Below are 26,556 nucleotides of genomic sequence, written 5' to 3' on the forward strand. Positions count from 1 at the left end.
TGTCATGCCTCTGTGTCATTCTCCTCCACAGGAATGTGGGCCATACTTACTAACTTACTTCTAACAAAGAGAAGATGATGAGATGTCACTTCTGAGGTTAGTTTATAACAGACTATGCTTTCATCTTGGGCACTCTGTCTTTCTCTCCTGGATCGCTAGTTCCGGGGGAAGCCAGCTGATATATTGTGTGCTGCCCTACCGAGACACCCACACGTCAAGGAACTGACATCTCCAGCCAGCAGTCAGCCAGGACCAGAGGCCTGCCATCAGCCATGTGGGTGAGCTTCGAAGCCTTTTGTTTCCCAGGGGAGCCCTGAGATGTCTGCAGTCCTGGCTGACACCTCGAGTGCAGTCTTGTCAAGCCCTCAGGAGCACCCAGCTAAGCCAAGCCTGGATTCCTGACCACCAGAAACTGTGAGATAATGTGTTTGTTTTCAGCCATTAAGTTTGGGGGTAGTTTGTTACGCAGCCATAGACAAACTATATGCTACACAGTGATTATTTACAGGTCATGTCTGCCTGGCATTCCTCATAGAAGACTGACTATAAGATTCAGTTCAAGACCCTGTTTGACTTTTGCCCGACCACAGAATACAAAACACATTTCCTTTGCCTAGTTTGTAAACCACACTCTTTTTTTTGTTTATATGGACTAGGAAAAAAAATCAATATTTTCATTTAAAAAACAAGACATTTCTTTTACAATTGCTCTCAATTTTTTTTTTTTTTTAAGTGAACCCCTTAGTGCATTACTAAGATTCCCCATTAGTGGAACTTCCACTCCATACTTACAAAGTAATCGGTTAATAGGAACTCAGATTTATTTTCTGTAGATGAAATGGCAGTTTCTTCTATGAGAGCCTGGATATCTTTTTCGACATCTATCTTGCTGATAGCATGGTGAATCTGCGCATGGCACTGCAATGCCAAGGAAAGCAGAACAAGGTTGCTGAAGACATGGTTCCTGCCAGTTCTTACCATGCATTCCAGAAAGCGAGGCATCTTTACTACTCACTGTGGTCAGGGTTTGGCCAAAAACAGAGATATGTTGGGTATACTGGTTTAAGTTATTGCATAAAAGTTGAATTCTTTCTTTCTCCAGCTCCAGGATGCTCTGTAAAGGATGGAAAATGAGGTAAGATCAGCCAATTGTTATGCAAAACTGAAGTCACCCATCAAACACTCACACACACACGAAGAAAGCCTGGACAAACTCATGTTTGTGCCCCTTGATTACATCATATCCAAACTGTGGTGGGGGTAGGGTCCCAGGACAGAAATGTGATTTGGTGTCTCTCCTATTTATGCTCCATTAGTGCAGATTTAGCTCACACACTTTTACCAGGCTTTTTTGGCCCTAAAGGTATATAGGTAGATGCCACGGGTTATCTGACATTCACAAAGAAAGGGGAGAGAAGGCTTTATTGAAAAGCATTTGTGAGTTCTAGAGAAAAGGAGTGAAGCCCAGTAAAGCCCATGTTCATATCTTAGAAATGCAGTTGAGACTCAATAGTTCTAGAGTTGTTTACAGTGCATATGAGGCATTCTGTTAGTCTCTGCAGAGGCAAAGACAATGAGATGCAAATTCTCTGCTTCAGGAAACTGTCTGATTGAAAGCAGAACCCCAAAGTCTAATCAATTCATAATTCTGGCCTAATATTAGGACTGGGGGTCAGAGACCACTGTTTGAAGGTACAAACATAGCCTCTCCATTTTGTGAGTGATGACAAACATTCCGCTCTTAGAGTTTCATAACTTTTAGCTATGAAGGGCAAATAAAAAAAAAGTGAGGGAGATCACATTTGCTTTGTTAGCCATTAACATTTTAGCAAAAGTTAGATGTTAGACTCTTGCCACTCACTGCTAGCTGAGTTGCTGATTAATTGTTCTGAGGGAATTCCAAGTTCAGCAGTTAAACATTGTGTGAGAAGGCTGGGTCAGGAGTACGCAGGGGGTCCCAGGCCTTTCACGGACAGTGGGCGGCTCCTGGCTATGTGCCCCGAGGACTTCAGCTCTGACAGGGGTGGCAGGTGTTCAAGACAACTTTTTGTAAGGACAAGGCCTGGACATTCCTCCTGTACCCAGAGGCCAGGTTGGTTTCTCCTGTACCTGCCATCCCACGCCACTCCCTTGCACAGAGGAAAGAGCACTCAGCAATAGTGTTGCAGGAAGAAGACTCTGGGCAAATCGGTAGGTGACAGGTGACATTATCATAGGAAGCAAGAAGGATGAACTATATCTCAAGGCCTTTGGTAGGGTGGGGGTGGGAAACCACAAAGATCTTTGGCTTCTTCCATCCTGCCTCCCTTGCACACCTACAGGGCCCACTGGCCTGACCCAGTGTGGTGTTTCTTCATATTCCTGTGAGTTGACTGCATTCTCATTCAGCTGTTAGCTCATCTATGGCATATAGTCATTTTAAATTTTTTAAAAATGTATTTGTTTCCTCACTGTGGTAAAATTTACAAAATATAAAATGTGCCGTTGTAACTGTTTTTAAGTGTCCCATTCAGTGTCATTAAGTACATACACATTGTTGTGCAACCATCCTCCTCATCCAGCTAAAGACCTTTTTTCATCTTGAATCACTGAAGCTCTGTACCTATTAAACAATAACTCCCGATGCCCCTGTCTACAGTCCCTCTGGCAACCATCATTCTAATTCCCATCTTCTCTGAATTTGGCTACTCTAGGTATCTCATATAACAAGAATCATACAATATTTGTCCTTTTGTGTCCGGCTTATTTCATTTAGCATAAAGCCTTCAGGTTCCTTGTAGCATGTGTCAGAATTTCCTTCCTTTCTAACGCTGAATAACATCCCATGGTATGTATACACCACATTTTGTTGGTTGGTATATACTCAGTCTAATACTGCTATGAAATGCACATAGTAAAAGACTCAGCTAGTAAATATGGACATCTTTGTCAATCACATGCAAATTTTAATTCTGTGCCAAGTGTCCTGACATTTGAATCAGAAAGCCTGGAACTCTGCTCCCCATGGCAACCCTCCTGGTGGCTAAGAATCTGCACAATTTTTGTTAAGTCAATGGGAGCCAAATGCCTTTGTTTCTGGTGTTGGTCTCCTGATTCTTTCTCCAAAATCACAGGCTCCAGCCATTTGAATGGGGCTGTGTGCCCTCTGTCTCCCACATACATGATTAAAGACATAGAAGAGTAGCCTGTCAGAAGCATGCCTCTGACACAAACCACAAAGGGCACAAACCACATGCCTCCTAACAAATATGTAAAACAAATGCTGCTCAGTGGCTTGGATCTCGACAGTCTTCAAAAAGAAAGAGCCTTTACAGCATAGAAAAAGACTGAGAAAGCAGATGTCCTAGTTTAGCACCATGAGCAAAGGACAGGAGAGGAAAGAAAAGCCAGATTGAGGAACGTTGCATCCCTCGTGGGCAGCTGAGCCCACTGACAAGTGCTGAGCCACGGGCATCCATCTGAGACCAGAAGAACCAGTGTCTTTGTTGGAGACGGTAATGTTTGATAGATGTTAATCACAGTTCAGGGAAATCATTAAAATGATCTGTGTTTGCTCATGAAAAGAGGCTGAGCTAAATTCCACTGTGCAAAGGGAAAATCCGTATCTCACTTAATGAATCACTGCTTTCTATTATCCTTTTCTTTTTATATAAAACAGTGGTAGAAAAGCAGGATACTCTGGAGGATCTAAAACTGTCCTCCGGAGCTTTCACAGTTGCACACATGAGGAAAGTGTGGTCAGAGTTATAAAGGAACAGCAGACGGAGAGCCTGGCTGGGGCCCAGGGACCGTGATGGTTCACACTCTTCATTCATTCTTGTCAGTTTCTGCTGTCCTGGCCTTCCTCCTTACATTACCTGAAGAGCTTGGAGGGACTCCATTTGCATCTAAATTGTCTTCATAAAACTGGTCAAAGAAATAGCATGATCGTTTAGAACAGGAACTCTCAAACTTTAGTATGGCTCGCAAGCACCTAGACCCCCGTCTAAAATCATTCAGAGGTTCTGTGATTCACCTGTCTGGGGAAGTGCTCAGGAATCTGAAGTCGAACAAGCACCCTAGTTGCCCGGAGACATTGTCCTTGGGCCATAAATGACAACAAAAAAAATCTTTTAAAAATCATTTCTAATTCTTCCACCCAATGTTGGTTGCTGTTAACCTTTTGATGTATTTCAGTCTAGCTGGGTGATTTTATCCATTATAGGAAAATAATTTTATCTTTCTAGTAATCTATCAGATTATTTAAATTCGTATCTTGTTTTTTTTCACTCAACATTATACAGAGAAACGGCCAGTTTCTCTGGCCGTTGGTCTTCACAAACATCATTTTAATTAGTAGTCCATTCTAGAGGACTGCATACAGTGCGCCAGTTTATTTAGTCATCCCCTAAATGTTGGTCCTTTAGATTATTCCCTCCCTTTTCCTCTTGAAGCATTTTGAACAGAAAGCTGTGTTTTGTTTCCCAGCTACTTTCTCAAGACAGATGTATAGAAAGAAAACTACGTTTTTCGACAGAGGTTCTAGAAGAAAATTAAGCCCTAATGTCCTAGGCATCTATTGTATGCAACAAGTTACCATCTTCCCACTGCCTCTAGAGGGGTACTAGCCACTACCATCCTTGGTAGAACTGAGTCAACAGTGACTCTGCGTTCTGTGAGTTTTCCGTGTTCTGGAGTTCAGATGAGGAATACAGTGGAGAAAGTGAACATTTTAAAGGTTCTTGACACTTATTGCAAATGTTTTTCCAAAATAATTCCTTTAGTAAGTACTGTCAGTACCAAGCATTTGATTCCTGGTAATTCTTGGTAGTATGGCTATTATTTTTCAAAATATTTTATAGGTTATTTCTAACAACTGAATTGTTGCTCCTTGGAAGCTAGGACATGTGGCTTGAACATAGTGTGATTCTGAAGTAATAAGACGAATTTTGATATGTGGTTTGTGGAATTGGTTTCATTACTTAACAGCCACACTTGAGACTTTGTAATATTTCTCACAGTGTCTAGTAAACTGCCTTGAAGATAGTTAAATAAATGCTCTCTGAAAGAATTTGTAAATTCAACCAGAAGAGTAAGAAGGAGTAAGAGGACAATTTAGGACCCTAAAATGAATTCTTATATTCCACTTTTACAGAAGAATGATGGGGAAAATGGAGGAAAAAAAATGAAACTGAGTACGCTAGTTATCCCATTTCCACCTTGAACACTCAACAAAAATTCTCCTTTAATTCAGCCCACTTTTGTTATGTGTCTTTATGAATATAACATTTTACTCCTCAATGCATAAACAACAAAAGATATAGAACATACAATGTAATATGTGAGTCAATGCCTTGTTGGTATAGACTGAGAATATATGAACCAAGGCAGTATAAAGTAAGGGAATCGTTATTATTAAGGTGAGGCAAATATGACTTGACAGGCTCCACTTTCTAAATCAGAGCACATTTTAAGAGTAATTCCTCTATTGATAGATGTTAATAATGTGTACAATTTTCTCACCTTGTAATTATAAACAATTCTGCAATAAACATTTTTATACATTACCCTTGGTATACAGGTATAAGTTTTTCTTTAGGATACATGCCTCAAAGGGCAACTGCTGTGTTGTTGGGACATGCACATTTCAGTTTTATTAGATATAATCAAATTATTCTCACTAGAGGGGTACAAGAATTTTTGTTTCCCAACAATTCTTATTTGGCAACACTTAATATCATCACTTTTAAATTTTTGCCCAATGAGTGAGCATCTTTTTACATGTTTATTGGTGATTTGCTTTTCCCTTCTGTGATTTGCTTGTTCATATCTTTTGATTTTTATTGGACGATTTGCCACCATTCTTTCTCAATATGTCTTCTTTGCTGCTAAACTGTGCACATCCTGAGAGCTAGATGGTACTTTATTCATTGCTATATGTCTCCAATGCCCAACACAATGCCTGGCATACAAAGGATTCCATAAGTGAATATGGTGTGAATCAGTTCTCAGGCCTAAAACTCATTTCTGAGCATTCAATACTTGTCTTCATTCACACTGTACTTTCACAGCAGTTTTTTGAAATTAGCTGAGTGCTGCTGTGTTCATTGAGAATTTAGGAGTGGCAATTCTGGCCAATGATGCTCAATAAATATCCACTGGTGGTTGTATCCATGATGAAATTGAAACAATGAGAAGTAACATGGTTTGTCTAAAGTATCAAAAGGAGTCAGGATTATAATCAAGGACGGAGATCATCAGGTCATGTAACTATAGATCTGATCTCCATTTTCAAGGTCACACAAAGCTCCATGGAAGAAGAAAAACAATGCGGATGCACGATTACCTGGTAGCAGTTTTCCAGTGTGTTTTCCCATTTCAGCCTGGTAGAACAGCCAGCTATGTTTTTTTGGTAGTAGTTTTCGTCTTCATTTGCCAACTTCTCCGTTGATTTTTTCAGTTTATTGAGGAGCTACAGTAACATATCAGTGTCACATATTCATTAACCCATTTATGAAAGCCCTTTGTAATTCCACGTAAAGAATTATACACATCCTGATGATGTGTTTCCATCCCCCAACTGACGTCATAAAGAGTAGCTACAGAGGACAAAATCAAAGCTCTTTCTCAGAAAAAAGGAATGTCAGTGCTGAAAGGAAACCGAAGGGCCTTTCAGTATAATTTCTGCAAAGTTTTATAGGAGGAAAGAGAGGTCCTTAAATACGATGTGATGAGCCCACGTTCATCCCACGGAGGAGGAGGCCAAAGGGCAGGTGAGGAGAAGTGAGATCAGGAACCTTCCACCTAACACTGTGATCTACTAATGACTCCTGCAGTCTTATTTGGTAAATCCTTCAGGCCCCAGCATTTCTTACCAGGACAGGTAGAGACGCGTGTAATTATATCACTTTTAGAGCTAGGTTTAGACCTGGCTATCATCCTGTCCAACAACCTGACTTTGCTTGCAGTATGTAAACTCTGCAGTGTAATTTAAAAATCAAACTTCCGGATGAGAGTCCCTGTTCTGACTGCAGGTGAGTTACTCAACCTTCATGGCCAGTTTTTCATCTCTATGATAGGGATGGTGACGCTCCTACTTAACTGGGTTGCTGTGAGGATTCAAGCAGGTGATACAGGTAAGGCATGTGGCACACTGCCCGACACCTGAGCTAGCCCTCAATTATTATTACTATTAGGTGGGTGCAAAAGTAATTGTGGTTTTTGCAATTTTTAACCTTTTAAACCACAATTACTTTTGCACCAACCTATATTACTAGTGAAGAGTTCGAGGAGTTCACTGCAAGTTATGGTAAGTTTAACAGATACTTTCCTTTTTTCCTGCTCTCCAATGATTTGCTCCTTCACAAAGAGACTCCTCTTGCCAATTACCAAAATTGGCCATTCTGATGTGAAATCTTCTGGAAAATCTAAGTAATACAATACTCTCTGGACCAGAGTAGCTGAAATTGATTTTCAAAATGCTTAGACAAGTAATTTCACATCTCTGAGAAAGGAAAAAGTTGTATTAAGTGAAAAATTCTCAAACTTTAATATGCCTAGGAATGATCTGGGGTGTTTGTAAAACTGCAGATGTTTAAGGTCCCAGAAGTCGCAGTACTGATTCAGTAGTTCTGTAGTGGGATTGAGAAATCTGAATTTTCACTACCTCTTCAGATGATTCTGATGCAAATGGTTCTCAAACCACAATTGAAGGAGCACCAAGGATCCCTCCAACTTAAGCAGTTTAGAGTTTCAAGGACAGAGACAAAGGCTTTTAAGAAATGACCCTCTTTATGTTTAAGGACATTTTGACTAATGTTTCAGTAATGAAGAACATTCATCCAAAATTCTGAATATTAACACCACTCACTTTATTATTCCAATTGATATGCTAGCCATTCAACTGTCCCTCGGCTCTGATGTATGACTTACACAGGACACAATTGGTTTTGTCTATCAAGTGTAATGGACCACATTCATCTATAGAAACATGAGCTTGTGAATTTTAATCTGATAACAATTTAATGAAAGGGCAGAAAGTGTGCCATGGCTATACTTTGCTAAATCATTGTCCTTAAATTCTTATTGGAAATGCTCAGACCCCCAACAATGAGAACAAAGTTACTTGTGAGACGATCACTCACGTTCATCAGCCTACACTATGTAACTATCGTCTAGAACTTTCTACTCAACAAATTTACAACAAATAATCCAAAATCAAAACAAAAGAAGAATGTAGACTCTTATCTTCTTATTTAAGGAACCTCTCAGAAAACTTTACTACTAAAATTTGTCAAAGATTGCATGCTTTTTCTTTCCTCTTATCTTTCTCTTGGAACAAGCATCTCATTCAGTCATCATTTATTGAGTGCCATGGTATATCATGTAATCAGCTCTGGGAATAGAAAATAGAACTAGATGGGCTTCTTCTCTAGTGAGGGACCCATACAGGACATTATTATCCCATGTGATAGATCCCAGGATGATATAAGCATTTAGGTATCACTGGGACACAAGAGAGTCACCTAAACTAGCCTTGGAATTAAAATGACACATAGTGAGACCTAGCATGTAGTGGATGCTCACAGAAATAATCTTTGTGTGAATAAACCTAAAATGAAAGTAGGAATTGGTGCATGTAGCATGATACCAAAAAATTTTTTGGTGAGGTGGGAGCACACAGTTTAAGAGAGAGAATAGCAAAAGATGATGCTGAAAACTAGGCAAGGGTCAAGTCAGGGAGGGCCACATGAGGGCCACATAAAGGAGTTTGTACTGATTCTGAGGTCACTGGGAAGCCTTTGAAGCCTTGTTAGATTTGAGTTTCAGAAAAGTCATCTTGGCTTGTGTATGGGCGATAGATAGGAAGAGGGAACACTGAAAGTCAGGAGACCACTTTGTCAGTTAAAGTAATCTCAGCCAAAGATGCTGGTGGTCTGGGAGAGAGTAATGGCAGTGGAGATAAATACAAGGAGATAAATTCAAAAAGTATTTGGTTTAAGAGTCAGCATTGGGAGGATAGGGTGGATGGTGATATTCAAAGATATAGAAAACACAGCAATAAAGACTATTTTTGTTAGATGGGCGTGATGGTTCCAATTTATGATATTGAGTTTGACATGCCAGAAAGGAGTTTAAGGAAAAATTGCCAGAAATGGAAACCGAAAGAGTAAGATGCTACTGAAGTTGAAAGAAGAGACCGTTTCTGGAAGGGGGAAGTCAACAATACTTACTGCTTCCAAGAAGTTAAATAAGGTAAGAACTGGAGAGTTCTTAGGAGTGTTGGCTTTAGCAATAAGGAAGACATTGTTTGCGATGGCAAAAACACTCTTAGTAGAATGGTAGAGAAAGCTTGCTTGGGGTGGTTTGAAATGTGAACAGAAGATGAGGTAGTAGAGACAGAGCACAGAAAACTCTTTCAATAAAACTTATTGTAAAAATAAGGAGAGATGATACTATCTGGAGAGGAATAGGAATCAGGCCATGGAAAGTTGTCTTCCTGACTCTCCCTAATCTCCCAAGACTGGGGGAGTTGAGAAGGCTGATGGAAAGGAACTATTGGAGACGAGTATGTCCAAGATACAGGAGAGAGAAATAATCAAGAGAAGCATCTGTGAGAGGTGGGATGGGATGGGAAATGGAGCACATAATGAAGAATTGGCCTGTTCCATTGCACGTATGACTTTCGTAGGGAGGTGGTTGTGCTGACTCCTATTTCCTCTGTGAGATAAGAGACAAGATTATCTACTGAGAGTGGGCGGTGAGGATGGCGGTGCGGGGAGAATGGAGCTTTAGATCACCTTCTGGTGAGAACAACGACTGCTGAGCAGAAAAGCAGGAAGATTCGATGAGCAGCATAGAAGCAGCTCAGCTCAGGCTGGAGATCACGGGCACCTCTGTGTCAGATGTGAGAATGAATGCTGCCATAGGAGTTTAGTTTTAGGACTAAAAAAATAGCAAAAGCCATCAGACAAAGCAACGAAGATGGTAGGAGTCTGTGATGCAAGGACAGCCCGGGGCTGTGGCTACAGGGTCAGCTGGAGGGTAGAGGAGGACTATGGAGTCTTCAGCCTCCCAGAGAAACTGCTAGTGAGGGAAGGAAGAGGAAATTCACCACCTAGCTGCCTGTGCTTTTTATTTCATTATTCCTTGCCATCCATAAAGAAGAGCTTCTAATGTGGGCTTCGATTGCCTACAGGTCCTGGCGCTTAGCATTTTAACACACTGTGGTTTCACCTCCTCGGAAGCTGTCTCATTATTGAATACTTGTTATGATCATTTCAAACTGTGAAGATTGACATGTGAAGAAATAACAGCCGTGTAAAAGCTTGCTAATAATGAATTTAACTTATTCAACTAATAGTTTCGTGAGATGAAATGGTAGCATTACTTGCAATGCCAATTTTCTTTTTTTTTTTTTTGAAGAATATTTTGGGTTGTAGTGGTGCTGCCTGCATTTCCTTAAGGGGATTGCATCTTTTAAAGAAGATATTGATGATTTCAAAGATTTCCAATCTGTGGCACATACCGCCAGAGGTGTGCTGCAAGATAGTCTACAGGGGTGCAGGCAGAAAAAAATTTGATTCTCTGCTTGTACTTGAATATTGCTTGGGTTCCTTTTTGCCTAAAGCTTACTCTTATTTAATGTATGAATCGACATGGGTGCACATTGATAGTTGTGGATTCTGCAGTGTCCTGGAGGGTGAGTGGGAACTTGACAACATGAAAAGCTCACATAAGCCCTCACACAGGTTTTCACTTTTCACATCCTGGGACACGCGGCCATTGGCGTGAGTCTGGGTCAAGAGGATTTACAGATTTATTATGTAGCTTCAATCAGGTGAATACACACAAAATGCACAAATCTCTTAAAAAGATTTCTGCCAAGAAGCTGTAGTTTGACATTAAGACTAACAATGTAAGCATAAGGAAAGCACAAGAAAATGTTGGAGCTGAAGCTTTCTCCTGCTTCAGTTATGAGTGTGTCATCACCCAGGTGAAAAGGCAAAAACTGGGATGGTCTAGGGACATCTGACAAGACAGTGACCAAAACATTCAAAATTACCAAGAAGACTATTAGAATTTATATGAATTTATATTTACTAGGGTTGAGGCTGAACCTTGCCCCAAGTTTATATTTTGCCTGGCTTTGACACTTGATGATTATATAAAGACATGATGTTTAAGTAATCATTTGAAATAAGATTTTATCTTTATCTCATCCTTCAAACATTTCTACTTTTTTGTGTTTTATGATGTTCATGACATATCGGTATAATATATAAAGTACTACATATTATATAATATGTATATATGTGTGTGTATATACATATTTTTACTTATTTAGGGTGTGAGCTGAGAGATGTTTAATACGGTTCTCTATCAAAAAATGTGGACACTACTGGTCTAATTTGTCACCTGTCAATAAATATCTTTTAAAAATATATGTAGACCAGGAATGGTTTAGACTCCCTTCTCTTGCTCTACCACACTATGGCTCTGCAGAGACCCCACATGGTAAGGTAATCAGCCACTTCTCATGTTTATAGCAAAGGGCAGGGAGCCATAGTCTCCAAGCCACACACACCCAGATGGCCATGACAGGTTACCTTCTGCTTCTCCTTCTCAGTCATGGTTTGCTTGGTGCTTTCTACAAGATGGAAAAGTGCTTCATGCTTCTTGGTAATCACCATTAATTTCTTTTTGGCCTAAAGTAAAAAAAATACCAAAAAAAAAAAAAAGCGAGCAGAATATAATATCAAGAGACAAACTCCTCTGTTCTAAAACAAGCTAATGTTCATGTGCTAGCCTGAATGATTGTGTATTTTCAGATCGTCATTTCTGCCCTGCCCTCAAAATCTGCCTAACTATCACAGCGGCTAACATTTTTCCCGGAGAACCACTGTATATTTTTTCATTATATTGGATACACTCAAGAGGGTTGTACATTTTGCTAAGTCACTGATGGTCTGCAAGCTTCCACAATATTATTCTAGCTAACATAATGGAAGGGAATGGCTTTACCACAGAAAAAAATATCATAACAAACATGGAAGACTGCCTGTATCATTCCTTTAAGTCAACCTGGGGCACAACTGAGGTTGTTTTAAGATGCTCTCTTAAAACTTACAGCAAAGGGGAAATTTGCTCCCTGATGCCAGGGTTGAGATCTGGGCATTTACCTGGCAGCTGGTGGCATGCCCTGCATTTGTGGGAAGGCGGTAAGGTGGGGGAAGTTGGGAAGGAAGAAGCATTCAAAGTTCTCCTACTCTGTCGATGCCTCAAACCTCGGAGTGAGTTATGATTCAGGCAATCGTTTTCTACACAATTCCAAGTTGGCAGGAGACGATGCTTCAGAGAGGAAATAACCAGAATTTGGTTTGAATTCGATTCAGCCTGTTTCAAACGGGGTTGATTGAAAGACTGTTGGGTTTTTCACCTCAAGGTCGCAAGAAGTGTAAAACCAGACAAATGAAGAGAAAAGCTCAGGTCTCTCTTTCCTTAGGAATCAAAGGCAAAGCCTTCTGAATGTCTCTAAATATATGAAGCCCCTACAAAAGGAAATTCAAGAACGAGAAACTCCTAGACCCTCTTCTTCAGTTGGTCATAGACCTGCAGATAAATGAGAGCGTGAGGTAACAGCTATGCTCCTTTAAGACTTTTCATCTGTGTCTCCAAAACAGACTGTACTCCACTACTGACATGCTGAATCCTTTGAACTGTAATTGGAGAGAAAATTATTATAGCTCAAGAATTTTATGTCCTCTAATTTCTCTGTCACTTCATAAAAAATCAAATCATTTTATTTGGAAAAAATTAGTTGGTGGAAACTGGGAAATAATAAAAGATGCTTTTTGTTTTTGAAAGTAATTGCAGCTGCTGAGCATGGTTTCTATCTTTTGGTCCATTATATTGAATTTCCTATGAAAGCTTAATATTTAGAGAATGGATTTTTAAAAACAAATTCTGTTTAAGAAAGCTTATAAAATCAAGAGCAAAACTAAGAACAAATGACTGGGTATTGTATATGAGACTTTTAAATATTTATTATAAATGTGATTCTTCTGAGCATACTTTTATCAGTACTACTATCAGGGGTACAGAAATTCGTTTATCTCAAATATTTATGATTAATGTCTAATCTGATGGAGTCTTCAGTTTCAGCTGAAACTTCAGTGGCAACACTAGGGGTTGAGATGGGGCCGCCTGTTGCTGAGAGCATGTCTGGTTATTTGGCACTGGTGGCTGTCTACCTGGGGAAGTTCTCTTCAGAGACTGACACTTAGGAGATGAAAATGGAGAATTTCAACTTTTGGAGCACAACTTCTCTCAAAGAGGATCGTTCTGTTTTCTTGGCAGATTCCCTCTCTAGTCCATTCAAAATGAATTCCTTCTCAACTGGATTGTTCTTGAATAATCTTCTGTACATATATATTGGTTCCATCTGTTATTCTCTCCACTTAAGAACCTTTGATGATATGCTCTAAATCCTCACACCAGATCATACTCCTCTTCTTAGAAATTCATTCACTATTTCCTGCACATATGCTATCTCTCAACTGAATTTAAAATTACTTGGAAACAAGAACTGTGTCTTAGTATACACAGTGTGGTGCACACATTTGTGGAATCAATGCGTGCATTTCCTTTTACATATCGCTACCCACCTCTCACTTTGCTCCTCTCACTGACGAGACAAAGATCACAAATCCTTCTATAAATGATAAAACCAAAACGCAGATAGCATTTGTCACTTGCTCTAAGTTACAAATTGCACAGAGAGGCAGTCAGCATAGTGTAATGGTTAAAACAGTGACCCTGGAGCCCAAAGACTTGTAACACTTGGTTCAGTCATTAACCAGCGTTGTAACCTTAGGCGAATTATTTACCTTTCTGTGTCTTACTTTCCCCACCCATCTTTAAACCGGGACAATGCAAGGTCACATACCACACTGGGTTATTGTGATGATTAAATATGAACTATAGAACACTTGGCATGCAATAAATGCAATGGAAGTGTTGGCTATAAATAACCATATTTAGAGTCCTGCTCTTCTTTGGTTGAGCTGAAAGATAACTCGGGTGAGAAAGTATTTTCCTCTTCAGTTAGAAGTTAGAAATACTAACACTGAAACACCCTATCCCATTTGTGCAAAAGCAAAAAAATTCAATTCTAAAAACTGAGTTTACACAAAAGATATTTGTGTTACTTGCCTTAATTTGTTGATTCCAGTTGTTAATACAAAGATTTGCTGTCTTTTCAACTTCGTTATCAAGCTATTGAAGAGAAAAATAAAAAAAAAAATTTCCTTTTTGTTGAGTCACAGTTCTGGCTTATTAAGTGTAGCACCATCACTATCACAATTCATAGAAATTTCAAAATCCTATAGGGGACATGTGAGTAAAGTAGCCAAACAATCTTTCCCCTGTCAAGAATCTCTTGACAGAGTTTAGCCTGAATGCATTTGGTAAAATAGTTATTTCTAATATATAACTATGTAAAAACAACATAAATATGTACAATCTCTGTGCAGAAGGATCTTGCATGGTTTGGTATCATTTCCGGTCCCATCACTTCCTCTTCAGCATCATTCCATGTGGCCCAAACTTTACGACCATGGGAATCGGTAACAGTCCGAGTAGCAGTCCTAGCAACACTAAGTGTTTCATTGCTCCTGAAGTGAATGTTGTTTTAATTTCAAAGAGATTGAATTCTTAATCAAAATTAACTCTTTCTTTCCTCCTTTAAACAGCTAAGGGGATGGTAATAGTAATGATGAAACTGAATCTAGACAACCTCCCTTCTCCCCAAGAAGGTCAGACTTAATTTAGGGTAGAACCTAATTTCCTGCATCATTGACTTTCATCCCGACCCACAGATCAGCCATTATTCAACCACTCTGAGATCTAGCAACACTACATTTTAATTTTTTTCCAGCTGATTAAATTTGGAATATGTGCTTTATTGTAACAAATAGAATGAAAAAAAAAATTATGCTCTATGCCACTTTTTACTCTATATATGTGGTTGAAATGTGGAACACATTCACTGTTTTGAAATAAAATTCTCATCTTTTATCTTTTGTGTGAAAGTGGGTCGGGTGGTGGGGGTGCAGCGGGGAGGGGCAATACTGCAAAGAAGGTTATGAGCTGGAGCAGCAGTTTGGGGAGATCATGGCATTAATTACATAAGGCACTGTGATAAGGATCATAGCGCTGTGACTAACTGATGGGACGTACTAAGGAAATGCTAGTAATTATCATATTATAATGTGGTATGAGAAACATTAATTGATGAAATATAGATTTGTGTTTGCTTTTTATTAAGTAGGTTTGCAAAAGCAGATAATTATATCGTTTCCTAGTAATTACTGTAAATTTCTTCCATCACCCTCGCCCTGAGTAGAACATCTATTCTGGTAAAAACACACATGTCTATACAAATACTTCCGTTTCCTTATTTAGTTTAAGTAACTCTGAATACAATTTTTTTGGTCTTCTTTCTCTTTCATCGGGGCTTTTACAAATCCGCTCTTCCTCCTCACTTACTCCCTTCAGGAACTGCTTTATTTGGCTGTGGTCACTTGCCACTGCCCTTAGCCACAGCCCCTTCCCGTCACAAGGACCACCTATTACTGCCTCAGAACATCTTGCCTGCCCCTGGCCTCGAAATAGTGGCCCCACCCAACCAGAGCTAAGTAGCATTTATTAAACACCCCTTTATGTTACCTGAAAAAATATTTTAAAGGGCTTAACGTGACACACAAATAAAAAGAAAAAAGAACACAAATTAAACTGTTCTGGCAGGAAAGATACAAAAAATGACTATAGAATATACTATGCAAAACGACCAGGTGTCTTCACAAGAACTGTTTATTTTCTTCAGTTTGCAGCCTATCTGAGACTTATACCTATTATTGCCTTTACCTAACCCCAAGCTGATAAGCATAGAGAAGCATTTCTTTTTTAAAAATGTGTTTATAATTTTTCCATTTACAAAAATAATATCTATTCATTGAAAAACAGTGAAAATACAAAAAAAATACAAAAAAATGAAATAAAAATAACCTCTAATTCCACTATCTAGAGATAATTCTTATTAACATTCTGGAGAGGCTCTTCCAGGTTGTTTTCTATGCGTATATACACATATTTGTTTTACAAAATTGAGGTTATATTGTTAGATTTGTTTTTATCCTGCTTTTTTATTTAACACTATATAGTGGGGGAAAAAATCCCATGTCATTAAATTCTTCTGTGATAAGATTTTTAATGGTTGCATAGTACTCCATTGCTTGAATGTACCATAATTTATTTTTGAACAATGAAGAATTTTCCAGTCTTTCACTATACCAAACATCCTTGTACATACATATTGGGGTTTGTTTTTATTTTTATGATAAATTCCTGAAGCATAGTATCATTTTTAGATTACCTTGTGTTCTTTGGGCCAAAGACGGAAATATTCCTTAAACAAACAGAGAAAAAAGATTTTGACTCACTGATTTTCTCTTCTTCTCATGTACACTCAGGACTTGATGAGTTGGTTTTATTGCTTCTAACTCAATTGCTTTGCCAAGTTTTCTGGAAATAGAACATAAGAGACACACAACTATAGTATTAGAATTTATGTCTACTTTCCAAATTATTTTGAGGGGAAATAAAATGCTGGGTTCTGGGATATCTATTCAGGGCAAGTTTGAAGTGGAGTATTCATGGCACACCCACTTTAAATACACAACTCCCTTTGGGGTGAGAGCAAGCCTGGGGTGGGAGTACTCACTGATGCAGGTCTGCTGCAGATTTCATGCCTTCTGAGACCCAAGACCAGGCACTGATGACACAGCTGGAGGCAAAAACAAAGGGGGCACAAAGGAGTGTCATTTTCCCAGTAAAGTCTGAGAAAGAAAACGTCACCTCTGATTCATTGTCTTCAGTAATGGCACTCACATTCCTAATCTTATTTCAATTTCTCCGTAGGATTAAATGCTGCCAACATATTTATGTGCTCTATAGTCATTACAGAAACTGCTTTTTTCTAATCAGTTTTTATTTTGATTTAAATTTTCCAATTTACATCTGTAGAAAATCAGGGAAACACAGTAGCCGAGGGTGAGAAGGCATTTAGAACAGGCAGGGGACAGCATGCTAGGGGCAGGAGGCCTGTGGGGACAGCCTCTCCTCCCTGTTAGAGGCTTCTCATCTCACAGATAGTAAACCGAGGCTCAGAGAAGTTACATGACAGGATTTGGGAGCCCTGGTGGTGTCCTGTGTGCTGCTCTTGGGGTTGGGGTCTGGCTCCTGTTCCCTGCTGGCTTGTAGGGCAGCAGCACAGATATTTTATGGTCTTGTGAGCAGTATCTCAGTTTAACAAAACGATGGCACTGCCCTGTCCCTAGCAGCACAGACGGAGGATTAGGGAGTGTGATGCCATTTTCTCCCACGGAAGGGGCATAGCTCACAGCAGCCTTCAAAAGTCCAAACAATAAACCTAATTGCATCAGTAACCTGAAGGACAGAGCCTGTGTAGACTTTGATGGATGGGGAGCAGACAGATTGGTGTTCCTACTAAAATCAGGGTGGAGCAGAGGTTTTGCCTTCATATGACTTAGGGTACACCCTGCTGTCAGAGAATGGGAGAACTAGACCAAAGGATGCCAGGGTTTCTGCATATTCAAAGCCAGGCACAAAACCAGGACCAGAGAGTACCTACTGTATGCTTCTAATTATAGAAAATTCCAGAAAAGACAAAACGAATCTATGCATTGACAGCAGCACATCAGTGGTTGCTTGTGACTGGGTGGAGGAAGGATTGCAGACAGACATGAGGAATCTTGTGTGATGAAAATGTCTCTGTGTAGATTTTGGTGGTGGCTACATAGTGTATACGACTCGTGCATATGTCAAAATCGATCAAACCACGTGCCTAAAGTGGGTGCATGAAAATTAACTGCATGAAAATTAAAACTCAATTGAGTTAATTTTTTAAAAAGGAAGTCAGGGCACACTTTTGGGAATAGAACCTGACATTTGCCCATCAGAGGACCTGGATATTAGAGCAGGAAGCCCGGGGCACTGTCTTCAAAGAGGTCTGTCTGAATCCATATGCTCCCGTTTGCTTCCTGTGTGACCTTGAAAGGATCACTTGATGTCTCTGACCCTCACTTAATTGGTATCTTAAAATATAAATAATTTGGATTATCTAAGCACCTAACACAGATTTTGGTACAGATAAAAGTTCATTTAATGTTTATTATTAAATATTGTGCTAATCTTGGTTAACCAAGCATTCTGGACATGCCAGCTCTCTGGGGGCACCATGCTGGACAGCAGGATTGCAACCCCATAAGACACCCCCCACACCCCTATATCTCTCATTATTTAGGAGGTAATTATAATCAAAGTCGTAATGAACACTTATGGGGCTTTGGTTCTGTCTCAGGCAGACACACTTCTTGTATTATCTGATTTAATCCTCATAGCAATTATATGAGATAGGTTTTATTTCCATTTTAAATAGACACTGAGAGGTAAGATAAATTGTCCTAATTCAGCTACCTGGTAAGTGGTAAAGCTAGAATTTAAATCCAGGCATTCTAAATAAAGTCTATACTCAGCCACTGTGATCTACTGGTTCCTTTGTCGTGTACTAAAATAGTATCCTAAAAATCAAGCTAAAAGTCAGAGCAATTTCAAAGTCAATATTTGCTATTACAGGTGAAGCCGAAGGAGCAATAGCCTCCTAAGGAGGAAGCCTTCCTTTCTTCTGTTCCTCTCTCTTTCACCATCAAAAGAGGCCTTCGCAATGGCACTGTCAGTCTAGGGTGACACATGCAAGCATAGTCAAGCATCTTCATAACAAATTATCACTAATGGACCATTTTTAGATCAACATCTTTCATCTCTGCTCCCAAAGAAGGAATCGACTTCATTCTGAAATGTACTGAGGAAAATGTGAACCAACATTTTTTCAGCACCCAATATGCTAATCTCTTTACATACATTTTTCTCATTTAATATACACCCCTCCCCCCACACACACATACGTACACACAGGGGAGCTCATATCATTACTTCATCTAACAGTGGAGGAAATCAAGGCACAGAGAAGCTGGGTTACTTGTTGAAGGTCATAGAGTTGAGATAAAGCAGGATTCACATTTCTTGGCTCCAAGAGCTTCCAACTTAACACTATTTCCCAAGTTAACTATCACCACTGAGGCCTATTATGAACATGGGCTTAGGAGGCATAGAGACATGGAATGAGTCCAGATCTACAACTCATTATCTCTGTGATTGTGGCAAGTGTCTTAAATTCTTCACGCCTCAAGATCTGGTCTGTAAAAGGGACAACAATAAGACTTCTCAAAGGTTGTGAAGATTAAATCGAAGCATCTATAAAAGCATTTAACACAATGCGTGGCACGTCGTACGTGCCCAAGGACAGGAAGCCATATTTGACATTGTATACCTACCACACTTGGAAGAGGAAGCTGGAATTGAACACATCAGTTTTTATTATTTTTAAGAATTATTTTGCCTGCCTCTTCCTATACTTACTTTTTCTTTGTGCTCTGTAGTGCTTTGGTCAACTTGATTGCCAGTTTCTGAAGTCCTTTGGCATAGTTAAACTCCAAGTTTGCCCTGTTAGCAAAGAGATAGTTAGGAAGCGCTGGCCAGAAATCAAGCAACCCCCCGCCCCCCAGCACCACCACCACTACACACACACAAGGAGAGCTCAGGCTGACAATACAATGCCTACATAAGGAAAAGAGTATGTGTTTACTATAAGAATCCTCTTTTCCTTAGGCATAATCTTTAAGGGTATCTAGGAGACTCCTACAAAGGGAATTTTTTTTTATTTGACCTCCTTATACACCAGTGTTATGGGCTGAATTATATCTCCTCCTGACCCCCGAAGATGTTGAAGTCCTAACTCCTAGAGTCTGTGAATGTGGACCTATTTGAAAATAGGGTCTTTGCAGATGACCAAGTTAAGATGTGGTCGTCAGGGTGGGTCTGAACCCAGTATGGCTGTGTCCTTATAAAAAGGGGAAACTTGAACATGGAGACAGACACAGGTAGAGCACCCTGCGAAGATGAAGGCAAAGATTGGGATAATGCATCTACAAGCAAAGGAATGTCGAAGACTGCCAGCAAAGCACTAGAAGCTAGGAGAGAGGCCTGGAACAGATTCTCTGTCACTGCCCTCAGAGGAAATCAACCTGGCCAACATCCTGATCTCAGACTTCCAGCCTCCATAACTACAAGTCAATAAATTTCTGTTGTTTAAGCCACCCAGTCTGTGGTACCTTATTATGACAGCCTTAGCAACTAATCTAAGTAGGGAACAGAAAAGTGTCCTACTTATCCTTAAGACATTAGTACTATCAGATTAGCTCTAGGTTATAATAGCTGGCAATAAAATAATAAATTACGATAGAGTTAAGCCAGCAGTAGCTTTCTAATGGGAAGGTGTTGGGGTGGCCAACACCAGATTTAGAAAATGAATATCCGTTACTTTCTATGCAGGAGAAGACTCAGTGGGGAATCTGGGCGTGCCCTCCAAAAGACAACTTCTTGGTTCTGTTAGATAGATTGAATCACCCTCATCTTAACCTGGTTTTACCATGTCCTACTTACAGGCCCACCTACAAATAAAATAAAGACGCATTCTTATTCATCTCCTCCCTTTTCACTAATGATAATAAAAGCGTAGAAAATCAAGTTCAATTTATATTGTTTTCCATCTTAATACAGACTAGAGAGTTTTTGTTGAATATTTTTCAGTTTTTTAATTTTATTTTTATTATAAAATATCTTTAGAATTATCTATCACTTCATTTCATTTGCAACACAGTCCCAGAACTCTCCAGTAGCTAACTTCATACCTGCATTTTTTAACGAAAGTTAGACTCAGTGTTATAGAACAAACAGGGACAGAGAGCTCTCTTTTGTAAAATGGAATCCAGAGATCATGGGTTATTGATCTACTGCTAAATTTCTATTTATTTTTTCCTGTTAGTACACTTGTGCTCTAATTTATTTTTATTACTTTCTGAAAGAAAAGAAGACCATTGTAGGAGACATGTTAACGCCAAGGTATAGAAAACACCCATTTGGTATCCGACCTTGCCCAAGTGTGAGGAAATGTTAAGGCAAGTATTTTAGAATAATGAAGCTGTTAAATACATATCTTATTGCATTTTAAAATAGATTTCTCTGCTCTAAGAACATGTTCTGATTGATGGACAGAAAGAGAGCGTGCTAGTCAGGAGCAATCTGGGAGAGACCACCACTCATGGCGAACTTGGATGCTCGAGAATCCTGACACCTCTGCCATTCAGTGGGGGTGGCTTTAGGCAACATTAAACTGGAGTAATTAAACCTACATCAGGGGGTTTTATGATGATTAAAATGTAGTAATGACCCAAGCATAAGAGGGGCTCTAAGAGTGGAACGATTGCTACTGACCTGCATGATCTGACCCCTGGGTCCCTCTCCTATTTTCCCTCCTACAAGTCATTCCCTTGCTTGCTCTACTCTTGCTTAGTGGCCAAATACCATCCTGCCTCAGGGCCTTTGCACTTGCTGTGGCCTCTGCTGTATACTCCTTCTGCTACAGACCCATATGACATTCTCCTTCATGTAAACACCAACAGGACTTGTTCAAACGTCACCACCTCAGAGGCTACCTGATCTAAAAGCATTCTTTGTCACTATCCTCTTACAGGTTTATTTATGACCTAGAACTTATCACTATCTTGCATCATCTATTTTTTCAGTATCCCTCTATGAACGCCCCTCAAATATAAGCTCCGTGAGCATCAAGAATTTGTTTTGTTCATTGCTATATCTCTAGGCCTAGAAGAGTGGTGGGCACATAACAGGTGTGTATATCTTGAATGATTGTATGAATGAACTTTCCATCAGATCTTGGTTAGAATTTTTAACTGATGTCTGCTATAAAACGAATCTCATTTTACCACTTTTGTAAACTTGAAACTGCAACGATTTAGATGCGTTCCTACAAGATTGAGCTGTACTCAGCCCTGATGTCAGAGTACACAGCTTTCTAGCACTTGGAATAGCTAGGCTCATAAACCTTTTCTTAGTCCATTGCTAACCAGATAGCTTGTTAGGACTTTCCTTCCCAGCATTCCATTCTTTCTTGGCTGCAGCACATAAAACATTAAATAGGATGAAGCATTTGCAGTGCTCAGCTCAGAGCTAGGCATCAAACAAGTTCTCAATAAATACTATTTATTCTACTATGAGTAGTATTACATATCCAAAAGGATCTCTAAACATTCAGAACACCCTGAACATATAGAAGTAGCAAGGTGTGTGTGTGTGTGTGTGTGTGTGTGTGGTGGAGAATCCACAGTTTGCTCATCTAGCAGCTTCAGAACAATTCAGAATGGCTTCTAACAGGAAAGGTTAATGGTTCCAGGCACAGCCTCCTCCTCAGAGTTCAGTTTCACTTGTAGAATGTTCTTAGGCTGTACAAGGTGTCCTAGAGGCTAAGCAGAAACAGAAAGGACAACCCAGAAGGAAGTGCAACTTTTCTTTAAACCCTTCACTTAATCAGATTTACCTGGGGGAAAAAGTTGGGATTTGGTGACAAAAAAGAGAGTGGGTCCTGTTCACTTGTGAGCTATTGCTCTCCTGTTTTGAGCCTGGCCATCTTTACTTCTGAGTCCCAGTATTTCTGCTGGCTTTGGCTTGAGCATGGTAGGAAGAAACTAACCAAAAGAGATTTACTACCACACAGCATTTCTTGCTCTGGAAGGTTTCTCTTTACATACAAGTACCTTAGAAATCTGCAGCAGGGCAGACTGGTATTTTATGGATTGGTATATAGTTGAAAAATTCCAAAATTTGTGACATGTTGCTGACACTTGACCTGTGTTCTGCCTCTACACAAAAAAGTGACATCCAACATTTATTGATCACTTCAATGTGCAGGCACCATTCTAAGTGTTTTAGGTGTATTTCCTCCTTTAATCTGTGTTAACTCCCATCAGGTAGGCACACTTACTCTACCCATTTCATGGAGGGGAACAGAAAGGCACAGAGAGTTTAGTTGTAACTTGCCTGATGATGAGGTCCCAGAGCTGGGATTCAAACCCCGGCAGTCTGGCTGGAGAAACTGCCTGCTTAGCCACTGCAGTCTCCTGCCTCTGAAATTGTGGGGAAGAGGCTGGAGATGGAGAGTTGCGGGGGAAGTCAAAGGTAAATACTTTTAAAAATGGATGCCGCCTCTCACTTTGTCTTTAATTGCAGAGTTCTGAATCACCACAGCTCCTGGCGGCTTAGCAGCCTACACGGAATCTACAGCAACCTAAGCACATACAGAATGATCTTCCCAGGCCTCTTCCAAAACCATCAGTGCTGTTGTAAGGCGTGTTCCCACATGGGGAGAAGGAGATATTTAAGGTCTGGAAAGTGGAAAGGGAGAGGGATGTAATATCAACTGTCACTAACGTAGCCCTCTGAGGCTCACTGAGTTGGACATGGCCTCTTGGAACAACTTTATTGTATCTTTTGTCTCTCCACCTTCAATGTAGTGGTGACTCTAAAGGCTTTTAGAACCAACATTGAAATGCAGCAAGCGTAGCAGGAAGCAATCATCAACTCTTGCATTTTAAATCCTAATGACCATTTCAGAATCCTCAGCAGATTACCCTCAAGTCAGAAGGAAACGAAATGAAACAGGGTTGGGAGGATGGGTGCAGGTACATGGGGAGTGGAACACTGTTGCTGGGCTCCCTTTCTGGCGATTTTGCCTAAAGTGAAACGTTCCCAGGCCTCTGGCCCTGAATGGCCTTTATCTTAACAGAGGTTAATGACTAAATTCTTCCCCAGAGAAAATTGTTCTAAGAAGTCATGTTCCAACTGGCAAGCATAGAGGGAGCTGTCTTTTATAAGTCAGAATGTTTGTAAATTAGAACAAACACTGCCATTTGGCTCGTCCGTGCTTATGGTCTAATAAAGTAGTATGTTTATATACCTTTGCAGAATTCTGGCCAAACAGAAATGAACTGCTTTGGTGTTTTTCCAAGGCAGAGGTGGCAATGTGCCTCCTTCACCCCGACACCAGCTTCTTCTCAGTCCTTTGAAGGGAGCTGCTGTCTGGTGGTTTCCAGCCTAAAAGTCACCACTTGCAAAGGGAGTGAAGAGAGGAAGCGCTAATCTCAAATTGAGACCTTGAGAATTTTCACTTTTTTATTAAAATAATCAGAAACATGCTTGTAAGAACATTGTGCTTAGTGTTCTAACCCTAAAGCTACCATAGCTAATAGGAATTGAGATTCCTCCTCTACGCAATTGTCCTGGCACATGTGAAACGGATGATGTATGTATCTTTTGATGGGTAACGCAATCTCAGAATATTCCAGTGAGTCTTATAGATCCTGGGCTAGGGAAACGGCATGTCCTGACGTTTAACCCGTTTACATTCTGATTTCCTCTCAGTCTGTGGAGGCAGGTCAATAAATTTTCATTAGTAATAGTGAAGATCAACCAAGAAATCAAAGACCAACATTTGGTTTAGAATTTAAAATAAATTATACTCTTGAAAGTAAGGAAAGATGGAAAATATGTGGTATCAAATTCAATATTTTAGGCAGAACACAAATTAAACTGTAAGAATATTAGTCACCATGTGATCAATTTGAGAGTATCCTGCTCTAACAAATTAAGATTCTAAAAAGTGGTAAAAAAAAAAAAAAAAGTAGCTGGCCTCTGTGTACAGGAATTAGTTAAAATGGAACTAAGTCGCTCTCAGGCTTGGAAAGAGCAGGTGACAGAGCCCTTCCCCTTCATTTTGAATTCAGAAGGAATTTTAGTAATTTGAAAATCTTTGCTGGTCATATCATCCCCATCTCTGGTCTCCTCCTTTCCACCAGCAACAGCTTCTGTTTGGGGACTGGTAGGCTGACATTTTCCACCCAAGCTTTATCAGTTTGCCTTTTGAAAGACAATCATAACCTCATCTCACAAACAGGCTATATTTAAAAGTTAGTTCTTAACAATTTGCAAGACGTTTTTCACATGGAAGTTCTGTTATTTGAGGGTCTGGGGTCTCTGGCTAACGCACAGCACCTACTTCATCATCACAGGTTGCCTTAATTCTGGTTCCTGAGAACAGCATAAGAAGTGTTACCGGAGGATGAGACCAGGAGGTCACCCTTCTTGGGTGTCCAGTCTGGGTTCCCACTCAATCACTGCTCACGTCTAGCCAAGGGAATGCACAACTATGGTAGCTCTAGAACTTCAGGTCTTCTGTGTCTGCTAATTCCTGGACTGAGTGAGTTTTTGAAAAAGGAGGGGGGTTATTGTCGTGGGCAAAGTCAGGTGAAATGGACAAGAAGAGGAGTGGTTTTCAAAACTTTTTAGCTGGAAGACAAAATTTTATACAGAATCCCACCGTATCATATAAATACTATGTTCTTTTAAGTGGGAGTGAGGCGGGAGCTGAGCCCTGCCCATTTAATCGTGGCTCCCCCTGAAGTGGCTCCTGAGGTTCCCCACAGATGCCTGTGTTACCAGGCTGGAAATCACTGGGCTTGACCTGCTGATGTCCCTTCCCTATGACGTCCCTATTAAGGGAGCTAGACTGGGACCCCCTGGGCATGTTGGGACTCCCACAGCAGTGCCCCAAACTGCCTGCCCACTTGGAAGATGCCCTAAGATGGAGCCTAGGTTGGGCTGGGTAGCAATCCATGTCCCCATCTGTAAACTAGTAATAGATGAGAATATATTTGCACTGCATTGGGTGGTGAGCATTAAAGTAAAAGAGACTAAATATAGGACGCATCTGTTCCGACTGAGTCTGAGTTGTTCCAAAATTTGTGCCTGAGAGGCAGCAAGTCGAAAGAACACACCAGGTGGCTGAGTGCAGGACATAGGTTTATTGAGACTCACTGACCGGGGACGGCCTATAGTGGCGGCCTACCAGATGTGTAGTGGTCTGCACTCAGGCGGAGAAAAAACAAGGTTATAGACCAGGGGTGCCAAAAAAACATATACAAGTGGCCACTTTGGTCAACGTTGCTCAAGCAGTAGTTCGCCATAATCAGAAGTGTCTGGACGCTGATGGTAACCACTTTGAGCACCTCTTGTAATTGCAGAAGTCAAATATGACTTGTATTCATCCTTTGTTATTGGTAAATATTGAGTATTACACTTTGTAATACAGTTTTCCTTTCTTAAAATGTGTATACATTTTTTGGCACCCTCTGTAGATACAGCAAAACAAAGAGCATTCCGTGGGAGAAATCATCTGGCAGACGCTGCAGGCCTGCTGTCCTGCACACAGCGTCCCAAGGAGTCGGGAGACCTTGCGTGCTGGCCAGCATATAGAACTGACTGTCTGATAAGCAGCGTTCCCATGGAGTCGGGAGACCTTGACTGCCTGCCAACTCATCTGCCTGTGGGCCAGGTCCCTGCAGCATTTAATACAGTGACTGATCTATGTATTGTGCTGGATAAATGGCCTCTTCTGTAATTTTATTACTCTTTTCTAGTTTTTGTTTAAAATAATACTCTGTCTACTATGTAAGTAAATTTCTT

At 40.2% G+C, this 26,556-nt stretch overlaps 1 protein-coding gene across 2 annotated transcripts in view; it reads right to left on the reverse strand.

Moving 5' to 3' along the window:
* NOSTRIN (nitric oxide synthase trafficking) overlaps positions 1-26,556 on the reverse strand; it is a 52,617-nt gene that overhangs the window by 11,964 nt on the left and 14,097 nt on the right. For both annotated transcript variants that reach the window (XM_033112798.1, XM_033112797.1), the window contains exons 3-10: positions 19,540-19,623; positions 16,763-16,825; positions 16,482-16,563; positions 14,194-14,256; positions 11,589-11,687; positions 6,326-6,451; positions 1,016-1,114; positions 793-918 (exon numbers count right to left, since the gene is read on the reverse strand). In XM_033112798.1, the coding sequence (XP_032968689.1) occupies positions 793-918; positions 1,016-1,114; positions 6,326-6,451; positions 11,589-11,687; positions 14,194-14,256; positions 16,482-16,563; positions 16,763-16,825; positions 19,540-19,623 (742 nt within the window). The remainder of the gene's footprint in view (positions 1-792; positions 919-1,015; positions 1,115-6,325; positions 6,452-11,588; positions 11,688-14,193; positions 14,257-16,481; positions 16,564-16,762; positions 16,826-19,539; positions 19,624-26,556) is intronic.

Source organism: Rhinolophus ferrumequinum, chromosome 8 (genome assembly GCF_004115265.2).
Source record: "Rhinolophus ferrumequinum isolate MPI-CBG mRhiFer1 chromosome 8, mRhiFer1_v1.p, whole genome shotgun sequence".
Taxonomy (NCBI): Eukaryota; Metazoa; Chordata; class Mammalia; order Chiroptera; family Rhinolophidae; genus Rhinolophus; species Rhinolophus ferrumequinum.